We start from the raw sequence: 12105 nt of genomic DNA, 5'->3' as shown, positions 1-12105 counted from the left end.
GAACAACTAGAAGTCTCATATCCTGCTGGTGGGAGTGTACGATGGTACAGCCACTTTAGAAAACTGTTTGGGGATTTCATAAAAAGTTAAACATACAATTATACAACTCAGCCATTGCATTGCTAGGCATTTACCCAAAAGAAACAAAAAATGTGACCACACAAATCCTTGGACAGGTATATGCATAGGACGTTTGTGCACAAAGGTCAAAAACTCAAAACAACCTAAATGTCCATCAGCAGATGTGTGGATACACAACTTGTGGTATAGCCATACTGTGGAACACTACTCAGCAGTATAAAGGAATGAGCTGCTCATCCACACAGCAACGTTGGTGAATCTCAGAATCATTAAGTTGAGTGAAAGAAGCTAGGCAAAAAAAGTACATAATGAATGATTGTATTTACATAAAACACAAACTAATTTATAGTTTATAATTTATAGTTATGGACAGAAAATTGGGGCTGTGGATGGAGGGGAGATGAGCCATAAAGGGAGACAGGAAATCTTTTGGGAGTGATGGAAATGTTCTGACTTTTAAAGAGATACAGTTTATTATTCATAAATTATTCCTCAATAAAAGTGTTAACTTAAAAAAAAAGAAAGAAGGAAAACAGGGTACCCTTAGCTCTCAAATAAAGAGACCTTGTACGTCATCATATTAAGAAACTACATGGGGAAAAAAACACCTCTATGATCATGTCAACAGATGCAGAAAAGGCATTTGACAAAATCCAACATCTATTCCTGATAAAAACTCTCAACGACTTATAGAAGGGAACTTCCTAAACTTGGTAAGAACATCTGTAAAGAAACCTACAAGTAACATACTTAGTGATGAAGGACTGAGTGCTTTTCTCTAAGATCAGCTCGTGCTCAGGAGGTCCACTCTCACCATTTTTATTCAACATTGTATTTGAGCTTTTAGTCAGTAGATTTAGGCAATAAAAAAGAAATAAAGGCATCCGAATTGGAAAGGAAGAAGTAACATTGGCTTTATTCACAGACAACATGATTATCTATGTAGAAAATGTAGTATAGTCTACCAAGAAGCCACTAGAATTAATAAATGAGTTCAACAAGCTTGCAGGATCTGAGAGAAATATATGAAAATTGATTGTATTTCTATATATGCTAGCAATTAACAATCGGAAATTGAAAAAAGATATACCATTTACAATAACATCGACAATATTACATACTTGGGGATACATCCAACAAAAGAAGTACAATATCTGTACCCTGAAAACTATACACCTTGCTGAGAAGATTCATTTTTGTTGCAATATCAGTTCTCCACAAATTGATCTACAGATTTAATGCGATCTCAATCAAAACCCCAGCAGATTTTTTTTGGAGAAATTTATAAGCTGATTCTAAAGGTCTTAAGGAAATTTAAAGGCCCTAGAATATCCAAAACAGTTTTTAAAAAGATCAACGTGGCAACTAGACTTTTGGCGGCGACCATGATGCAGTCTATAAAGGAGTCAAAATGTAGTGACGTACACTTGAAATTTATATAATGTTACAAACCAATGTGACTTCACTAAAAAAATAAGAAATGTTGCTCAGAAAAAAAAGATCAACAAAGTTGGCAGACTAACATTACCTGATTTCAGGATTTATTATATATCTATACTTATCAAGACAGTGTGGTATTGGTGTAAAGACAGATAGATCAATGATTCAGCCATTCCAATCCTGGGTTATTCACCCCAAAGAAATGGAAGCATGTTCCATATAAAGACTTTTGTATGAATTTTTTTGGCAACTTTATTTGTAATAGCCCCAAACTGGAAGCAACCCAAATTTCTGTCAATAGGTGAGTGGATAAACAAAATGTGGTACTTCTAAGCAACAGAATGCTACTCAGCAATAAAAAAAGGAATAACTATTAACCCATGCAGCAATATGGCTGAATCTCAAAATTATTATCCTGAGTGAAAGAAGCCAGATTAAGAAATACTTAGTGTCATGATTCTATTTATATGAAAGTCTAAAAAATGCAAATTAATCTATCAGTGGCATGAGGTGGCAATGGGGATGAGTGGCAGATGAGAGGAGCAGGGGGAAGAGAGAGGGATTGCAAAGGGGCATGAAGAAACTTCTGGAAGAATGGATATGTCCTTTATGTTGATTGTGCAGATGGTACACTTGTGGTGGTTGTATACTTTATTTATTTTTTTATTTTTTAATGATTTTACTTTTCCTTTTTTCCCCAAAGCCCCCCGGTACATAGCTGTACATTTTTAGTTGTGTGTCCTTCTAGTTGTGGCATGTGGGATGCCACCTCAGCATGGCCTGATGAGCGGTGCTATGTCTGCGCCCAGGATTCGAACCAGTGAAACCCTGGGCCTCCGAAGCAGAGCGCGCGAACTTAAACCACTCGGCAACAAGGCCAGCCCCTGTATACTTTATATATATGCAGTTTATAGCATGGCAGTTATACTTTAAATAAAACTGTTTACAAAACAAAAGGACACTGGGAACCTTTTGGTGGTGGGAACTTCCGTTCCAACAATTCTGCTAAAGTGTCTCCCATCCTGGACACAATGGCCTCTTTCTTCCCAATCTAATGGCTTTGTCTCTCTCTGTGACTGACTTAACCTCTTACAGCACTTGACTTCACTGAGCACCTCCTCCTTCTAGAAACACTTTCTTCTCTTGACTTCTTGAGATTTCCCGTATCTCACTGGTTTCTCTTTTTCAGTCTCCTTTGCTGCCTCCAACACTTCTACCAGACCTCACTTGTCAGAGGGCCTCCGGCTTTGGTCTTTGGCCTTCTATTCCTCTCTATTGACACTTTCCTCCAAGTTATCTCATCTAGTCCTGCAATTCAGAGCCTTGTTATCTGCGCTGTCCAATAACATTTTCTGAGATAATGGAAATATTCTCTGTCTGCGTTGTCCAATATGGTAGCCGCCAGCCATATGTGGCTGTTGAGTACTTGAAATGTGGCTAGTGTGACAATGGAACTAAATTTTAAATTTTATTTATTTTAATTAATCTAAAATTAAATAGCCACATGTGGTTAATGGCTACTGTATTGAACGGCCCGGGTGAAGATCGTTGTGTTTGTAAACTATGGGTGGTAACCTATTACCTGGTCATGACCTGTTTTTCTTTCAAAATAAGATAGAATCAAAAGTATCAAGAAGTATTACCTATAGTAAGAGTTATATTTTTTCATGAAACTTTAGTTTCAGCCCTGTATCTCTACTAGGTTGCTATAACTATGTGTGGGTCACACGTGGTATTTTAATTTTTTGTTTGTTTTTTTAGTGGAAAGCCACTGACCTGTGTTGGTGATGCCCATATTTATGCATTCAGCCATGAGCTGAGACCCGAAGTCATGTTTATGTGTCTCTTTGATATCGCCTCTCAGATGTCTAGCAGGCATCTCGTATCTGTAAATCTATTTTGTTTGGGGTTTTTTTCCTCCTATTATCCCGTTTCAACAAATGGCCCCACCTTTCTTCAAGTGTTCTTCTGATGAGAACAGTGACGTGAATTCCCTTCCCTCCTTCCTGTCCCCATTCCCTGCTGTACCCTACCCCCACCTTTAGTCCAGCAACGAGGTCTGTTGGCTCTGCCTCTGAAATGGATCCCAAATTTACCCCCTGATTTCCATTTCGGTTTCCATCAACTTACTCTACGCCTCCCGCATCCCTTGCCTGGACCGCTGCCGCAGCTGCAGACTGCTGTCTCTTTCATCCTTGTCTTCGTAAGACCCATTCTCCACAGCACAGCAGCCAAAGGGATCTTTTAAAAACCTCAATCAGATGATGTTTCACTTCTACTTAAAAGCCGCCAGTGGCTTTCCATTGTACCAAGAATGGTCTCTCCTTGTCTTACTGTGGCCAACACGGCCTGGCGAGCTGACCTCCAGCATGGCTCCCCCCGATGCTCACCTTGGCCTTCCTACACCAGCAATGCCCGCTGTCTTGCTATTTTCTCCATGGCTCTGCATTCGCGCATAACCCAATCCCCCAGATCTTTTCCAAGCTGGCTTCTCTCTGTTAATTCAGGTCTCAATTCAGTTGCCCCTTTCCTCAAAGGGGCAGCCCTTCTCTGATGAAATTAGTGTCCCTGACCCAAGGCTGGGTCATCTGTTTTGGAAGTAAATGGGATATGTTGTTACTTACCTTAAGTATTTTTGAGTAACGTGAACCAAGAGCCATCAATCAGTATTTTTGCTTAGAGATCCCTGAATGTTCTTTGAGAATCATCTGAAACCAACAAAATCTTTCTGTTGCAAGTGGTGTTGTCAAGTTTCTTCCTGGAGAATAAATATTGATCTTGCTCTTTTTTGACTTACTCAGTTAAGTATCTCGTTATGCAAATTTTAATGAACAGTTTAAAATATGCACAATACACTATATTGCATTATAGACATAGAAATTATGCTAACGTAAAATTTAAAATTAGGTTTTTCATTAATGTTAATATATCATAAATACAAGATGAGTTATTTATTTAAACTTTTTAATCACTGAGATTATGCACATCACGACGAATTTTTTGAGAAAATTTGAATTTGATTTAAATTACCAAATTACTTTTGTCTTGAAGAAGAGAGGTCCGTAGTTTAAGGTACGTTATTCTTTATTTGATTTTAGTCTTTATTTTTATAATGATCTTGATGAAAAATGTTATTGAAGTAGTGCAGAAAAATTACCAGAGTTATTAACAAGATAAATGATAGCATTTGTAATTCTGACCTTTGCTTTAAAAAAAAATAAGAAATAAGGAAAAGAAATCTACACTCAAATGCTGAAACTTGTCAGAGCAGTCGTTTGAGTAACAGATTCCAAAAACAATGAAATTGAAATTGTGCAGCATAAACCACATATTAAAAGGGGCCATAGGAAATGCATTTAACTTTTCAAAATAAAAAGTGAATGTAAGTGGGAAACTTGGGCATTATTTCATCCTAGAAGATTCTTTAAATTAGGTAAAATAGTGTTCAGAAAATTAAAATAGGGCCTCATTTTACTTCTCATATATTCCATTCTGTCCAAGTGTCAGAAATGGTGGTGATTAATATGTTTTTGTCCTTTGACCTACTTCTGGATAGCTCTCTAAAGGAGATAATCTAAATTGCAGACAAAGATTTATGCACAAAGATGTTAATTATGGCATTGTTTATAATTTTGAAAAGCTGTGAACCTACCAAATATCCAGTGATGAGAGAATTAAGCAGAATGTAGGAAATCCATACTATAAAGGATCATATAACTATTAAAATTAATTTTTAGGACTTTAATGTTGTGCAAAAAAGCTTTGACATAAGGCTAAGTAAAAATAAAAGGATATATTTATATAGTATGATCTTAATAAGGTTAAAATAATTTTCATAGAAGAAAATGTGTTAATAGTGGTTCATTCTGAGGAGTAATTATTGCTGGTTTGTGTTTTCTAGAAAAAGCACGTTACTTTTATAATGGCAAAGAGATTATATAAAGGAAAGAAATTGTGGCTAACAAAATATTAAATATTTAATCTTGTGTTGGAGAGCTGGAGCGTAGTTTCAGGGTTCGCTTAGTCTGGGAGCTCAAGCTAAGGGCTGCGATTGGTGGGCGAGATTGTCTGAGAGCTGTTTCCAGAAGGCCACAGTGGAGAGGAAGGTCTCTTAGTGTTTTTGCTAAGTTCTGTCATTTACCACCTGTCACTTGCTGATGGAAGAGTCTGACTGGCTGTCAGCTTTGTCTTTGACAAATAGAAAATAGAAAGCTAAGGTTATTATTATCTAATAAATGTGACTTATTTGGTAGCCAAATATTTTAAAACACAAGGCAGCAGTGAAAGATTTCTGATGGTATAAATGGAACCATTCTAGATTGTTCTCCGGGCTTTGGGTTCTCATCCATGAGCAGGTGGGGGGGTCACTTTAGTGAGTCTCCCCCAGCATGACCTTTTCAATGAAATTAGAATGGAATAGAAATATAGAGTCTATTGGGTAGGGCAAGTATTCATTCTTTAAATTTGTATCTCAGGTGTGTGATTGTGTGTACTGGATTGTAAATGTAAAACGTGTGTCTCTGTGTGTGTTTTTAATTATGATTTGCAGTCAAAAGACTCATTGTGCTCTAGACCTGTGGTTCTCAGCAGGCTCCTGGGACCAGCAGCAACGTGGGAGCTGATGAGTAAAGCAAATTCTCAGGCCCCCCACCCCCGCCGGCCGTACTGAATCAGAAACTCTGGGCGTGGGGCCCGGCGCTCTGTGGTTTAATAAGTCCCTGGGGCGATGCTGATGTACATTCAAATCTGAGTACCACCGGCCCAGCCTCGCTGTTCCAGGTGTGGTCCTGAGACTAACACTGGCATCACCTGGCATCTAGCCGGAAATGCAGATTCTCAGGCCCTGACCCAGAACTACTAAGTCAGACTCTGCGTGTCCCCTGGGTGATTGAGATGCAGGTGTTAAAGGTTTATCAAAGGTTGAGAAACACTTACGTGAACCACATGTGCCTTCAGGGGCCAAGTAGATAATATCAGTGAGTGAGGGCAGCCTGGTTTTCTCCTAAAGACAGTAGTATAGCAGTAGAAGGCGTTGTGGTGTGAAATTTGAACACTTCCTTTGTCTGAATTTCCTGTATTGTACCCGTTGGGGTTAACATGTCCAACCAAGCTCATCAGCTAAGATTAATAGCGGATGACATCAGTTACTTCAAGCAGATTTTTAAATCCCAATTTTAGTAGAGTGACCCCCTCATGTTAACTTCTTCTGATCTCTTTTAGGAATTTATCAAGGAGCTGCTGTCTCGGATAAGAGGCATGAGAAAACTGAACCCCCCGCAGAAGAAGACCATATAATTCTGGCCCAGGGCGGAACTCTCCCAGAGACCAAGCAAGGGCCCTGGGATCTGGACTTCTCGAAGACTTTTATTAAAGAAGAGTTATGAGCAACGTTTTTTTGGCGGGAGGGCATCTATTAGACATCAGTTGAAGAGCGTTCCTTTTTTTGTTTTTAAACGTTTTTGTTAGTGTAATATTTTAATAACAAAGATATCACTACTCTGGTTTCAGCCCAACTGGGATTATCAAACCAGGCAGACCTCCAAGGATGGGCTGGGCCAGGCAGCATTTTCTTCGAGAAATCAGAGGTTTAGGACCTAACTATAACTATACAGGGATGATGGTTTTTTACAACTGGTTGGTAATACTTTTTTCTTTGGTTGTACATTTGCCTCATGTGGAATTTCTCTTACTTGTATATATCTACACACGAGTAAGTTAAATGTAGATGTGAGTTTTATTTCACATGGGTGGACTAAACTTGTGGTCGTCCTTTAATTGGAGGTCACAGCACATGTGTTTTCAAAAGGCCACTAGCCATTCTTCATGTGAGTGCTGCTGACCTTCAACATTCACTTTATGCACCAAAGTGAATGAATTCTGTGTATCCCTTATTTTCATGAGCTACACTACAAAAACGTTGAGTTGGTCAAGGGCTTATTTATGGACTTTATATTATTTCATTAGTTGGGATGCTTTGCCAGGTCATGTCCTTATTGCCTCATTTGTGGTATTTTAAAGTTTAATGAACCCTTAATTTGAAGAACTATTCAGATTTCTAGAGAAACGCCCACGCTACTTGAGTGGTCTTTTGCAATGGGAGTGGAAGCACTGTGTAGCAATTAGTTTTCTGCTTTCAGTCAAATACTGTGTATTATTCTCTCTCCATGAAAGCAGGTCATAAGGAAGTTAGCAGATTAGATCTCTTCCTCCCTGGAAGTAGATTCTGGTCACTTCTGTGCCTGGGTAGCATCAGACCAGAGCAGGTGAACTGAGGGTTGAGCCGGTACAGACATGAGCAAGTGTCACCTGTTCTCAAGAACATTGACACAGGAACGTTCGCTGGTTTGTAACGGTGCTGGAGGTTGCGTTTCTGGCTTTGCTCAGTGGCATGTGGTGAGGACTCTGGCTCCTGATCCTAGTTGTGCACCCCAATCTGCTTGCTTGGAGCTGGGTCTGGGGCACCTGCCCTGCCCCTCGAGGTTATATACCAACTCCTTGGAGAAGAATCATAATTCAGATGGATGTGGGCGGGGTAAAAAGTCAGAGGAGAAACTCTCCTTCCTCCAGGAGCCCCTGCTGCCTCCCCACAGAAACCCCACCTACTGTAAGATGTCTCTGGGTGGCCCTGTCAGAGGACAAGGGTCAGGCGTTTTATATCAAGGGTGCTCTGAACATATTTTATTTTTTAAAAGAACTATGTTTGTGAATTTTCTGTATACTGGCAAGCTTTGGAAAATGTATTTAATTTTGTAATGTTTACCAATGATTTATTTACAAGCTATTTACTCAAATAAATGGAGCTGCTTACAACTCTGCTTACGTATTTGCCTTGCAAAACACATTACTAGGATGATTTTCCTTTGTCACACGCTCTGTAACCAGGGTACCCAACACCTATTTATAGCTTTGCATTTTCAAGGTGTTTTCAGGTATTTGATCTTGGCCCTCACCTGAGGCATCTTTGGGTCAGGTGGTGAAAGCAAAGATTTGGGACACATTCCTGGGTTGAGAAGGAAACAAAAGACAAGCTCTGTGCACCTGGCCTTGACTGCCTTCTATTCCAAGACTCTCCCAGGCCATGCTCCTTTCATGTAATTAAAACTCCCTTTTACCCATCTAAATCCTCAAGAAGATTTCAGATTAATTAGGTATTCCATTTATTGTTAGAATGCCGTGTGCCGTATGAATATGGAAAAATACAGAATTTGCAGGACTTCTCTTAGGCCTGACCCACCCAACTTATGGTCTTCAGATGAAACAAGAATGAACTTTTCCTCTAAAGGCCTCTGATCCTACCACATAACACATACCCCACTTTCCTTCCTTTCCCTCACTCGGGGTCTGACTTCCTCTGAGTGCAGGAGCCACAAGCTTGGACCTCCGCCCCGACTCCCCATCCCTGGCCCCATCATGCTCTTGATCACCACGCCCTTCCTCCACTAATACCTCTCACCTGTCCCTTGTTAAATCTTGCCTTGCTTGCTGACACCATCTTGGAATTGGCCTCCCCATGTCCAATCTTGCCTCTCTCTGATCTAGTCTCCACCTAGTAGCCAGAATAATCTTTCGAAAGATAGCTGTGACCCCTCTAGCTCCTACTTAAAACTCCACCCTCTCCACCTTCCTTACAAGGAATTGGTCCCTGCCTCTCCAACCTCATCTTTTGACCTTGAACTAAGGTCCAGTCCTACTGAATTCCTTGGGGCAACTGGGATGTTCTATGTATTTTCTCCTCTGGGGCTTTGCAAAATCTATTGCCTCTGTCTGGAACACCCTCTCCACAAACAGGCTCTATCTGGAGAGCTAGATTAGATCCCCCCCCCCAAAGTATATCCACAGCTTCCAGTATTTACGCCATCATGGCATGCGTCCACAGTATTATCACTGTCCGTTCACCTGTTTGTCTCTTCTCTTAGACTCTAGGATCCTTGAAGTAGGGGCTGGGTCTTGGAAATCAAGCACCTGGTCCTTTGCTTGGCCAATCAAAGGGATCAGTGTTTGCCAATTGAATAAATAATAAAAGATTCCTCAAGAAACCTCAACTGTTTTCTTCCCAGCCTGGATAGTGGGTCTTAGACCTGAGAGGACATTTGAATTACCTGGAAGCCTTATAAACAACTGAAGCCTAAACCTTAATCCTGGCCAATTTAATCAGAACCTATAGGAGCAGAACTTAGACACTTTATTCTAGGTCCCCAGGTGGTGCACCCTTGGGCCTCTGGGTCATTTGTGTATAGTCTGATGCCCGAGTTTGACCTCAGCCTACCATGTCTGTGCTCTTACAGCAGGTGGCAGCTATGACATTAGCACATACTAATAGTTCCCATTTATTTATCACTGTGCTAAGTGCTTACATGTCCTATCTCATTTAGTCCCGACATTAATCTTACAAGGTAGATTGCATTCTCCTCATTTTCCAGAGGAGAAGATAAACTTAGAGAGGTTGAGCGGTTTGCCTGAGGTCACATGGTTCCAGAGCTGAAGTTCAAACCGGTTCTCTTTGACTCCACACGTCTTGATCCTTAGGCTTTCCTGCCTCTCACAGGGGCTTGCTGGCAGTCCCACCCACACGAGCGAAAGCAGGAGCTGCATCCAAAGTGAGCCAGGCCCCCGAGCTGAGGGGCTAGGCGTGAGGGCAAGGAGGCTCAGTGGTTGGTGGGGGTCCTTGGCCACCTGCCGGTTCTTCCTCGGTCCTGAGCATCGAGGGGCTCCCTGCTCCTGAGCTGCAGGGCCACCAGGCTCTGTGCTGCTGCCCCTCTGTTTTCAGGCTCATCTTGCCTTCTTCCGAACAAAAAGCTCCTGGATTTGGCCTTAGTACCTGATCATGGAAGACCCTTTCATCAGTTTCCTGAGAAGGAAAATTGGGTGGAAGAGCAGCTCAGGATAGTGTGCTTTGCAATTCCTGTAACACACAGATATCTGATTTTCACCTACCCCATGAAAGAGCAACGTGCAGAATCAGTTTACCAACAATAGATGAGCATGTGCGTGCACTCAGCTCTTTCCAAGAAGACATAGTGGTTGAGAACATGAGTTCTTTTTGAGCCAAGTCTACTATTTCACTGAGGGATACTGACTGAAGGGGCCACCGCCAAGAGAGCCAGTCTGAGTCCGGCACTAGGCCCACACCTGGAGAAGCAGGTGGGAGAGCATCTGGGAGATGACCGTTCCTCTGTCACGATGCAGGAGAGGCTGCAAGTGGGAGCCAGACATTTGCTCCATGGCTTAATTCTGCGCTGGTCACTGCTCCATGCCCAGCCCCCTAGGACTGAGATCGTTGTTCTTTTTGCTGTCCCTCCAGCATTGCTCAGCAAGCCACCCTTCGTGTGACCGACAGTTTGGAGAAAGGCAGGGCAAACAGCTCAGGGGCACATCCCCACCACCACCTCATTTTTTCTTCTGAATCGAAGATCCTGGGGATTCCCTCTGCTTCTTGGGAACCTTCCCTGGGTGCAGCCACTTTGGGGATGCTGTCCCACCGCCCCTCTTTCTCCCTTTGTCCTCTTTGTCCCTTTCACCCCTGTCTTTGGTCATTAGACTCAGGACCTTTTAATGGCTCAAATGTCCCAAGAGGGCATAGTGGGAAATACTGTGGATGGGGGACCCTCTTGTCTGTGGTCTATCTGAAAAAACAAAAGAACTCAGGGTGTGGTAACTGGAACTTTGTGAAAGCCATTTTCGAATTGGACGAAGACAGGGGCACCAGTAATTTCCCCCACTGTTTTCTCCTTACTTCAATTTACTTCATCCCAAATGATCCTGGAGAGTTATTACTAAGGGCTAGTGCGATTTCCTTTGGGATTCAGTGTATCCCTTACTGTGTGTTTGTAATGTGCCTGTGAAAAATTGGGTGGCTTCTTGCGGTCTTCTATGAGTGAGAAAGAACCATCCAGACTTCATGGCATTCCCTTCCACCCCGACTCAGACACAAGTGCCAGAAATGCTTCACTTGTTAGGTATTCCTACGCCTGCCACCATGATGTGTCTTGCCTGGGGAAGAACTGGTTTCATAAGACTGGACTGTTGTCCACCTCTCTTGGCTCTGCGGGTGTTCCCATCACAATCCACCAGGCGGGCATTTCAGTAGAGTACTGATATTAAAAAGAGCTACAAATCAGGTCCTGGAAATGTGGTTTCTGGCGCTATTGGCTCCATGGATAAATAAGACCAGATTTATCTCTGATACATATTTCCTTCAGTGTCAGGCTCTTCAAGTAGGGTGTTAAATGACACTGCTGGGTGGCATTCTTTGCGCTCGCCTTGTTTTGGTGGATTCTAGAGGTAGGTGGTCCTAGTAAGCGTATGGGGGTAAAGAAAAGTGCACTTGATCATCGTTGCTATATACACTTGATCACATTTATATAGATATTTTTAATTCAGTGTCATCGTTGTTGGGAGACCATTCTTACATGGTGTTCTCTTGTTACTATGTGTTTGTGAGCAGACACTGCCTTAGTTCCAGACAATTGTTTTCAAGTATGTTTGCATGTGTAGCAAACAGCCTTGGAAGCTAGAGATAGTTTCTCCCTCTAGAGCAGAGAGTAGGTGAGCTTACTGCCCATTATAAAAGATGCAGCTTCCCCA

General features: G+C 41.8%; 1 protein-coding gene across 1 annotated transcript in view; it reads left to right on the top strand.

The window, feature by feature from the left end:
- The window catches only part of PPP1R14C (protein phosphatase 1 regulatory inhibitor subunit 14C), an 88086-nt gene extending 79755 nt beyond the window's left edge, over nt 1-8331 (top strand). Inside the window, exon 4 of the mRNA XM_046669735.1 lies at nt 6742-8331. Within this exon, the coding sequence (XP_046525691.1) occupies nt 6742-6816 (75 nt within the window). The 3' untranslated portion in view covers nt 6817-8331. The remainder of the gene's footprint in view (nt 1-6741) is intronic.
- The last annotated feature ends 3774 nt before the right edge of the window (nt 8332-12105 follow it).

The sequence above is a fragment of the Equus quagga genome, chromosome 8 (assembly GCF_021613505.1).
Source record: "Equus quagga isolate Etosha38 chromosome 8, UCLA_HA_Equagga_1.0, whole genome shotgun sequence".
Classification (NCBI taxonomy): domain Eukaryota; kingdom Metazoa; phylum Chordata; class Mammalia; order Perissodactyla; family Equidae; genus Equus; species Equus quagga.
The sequence above is the reverse complement of the archived record's forward strand: the minus strand, read 5'-3'. Positions and strand labels throughout refer to the sequence as shown.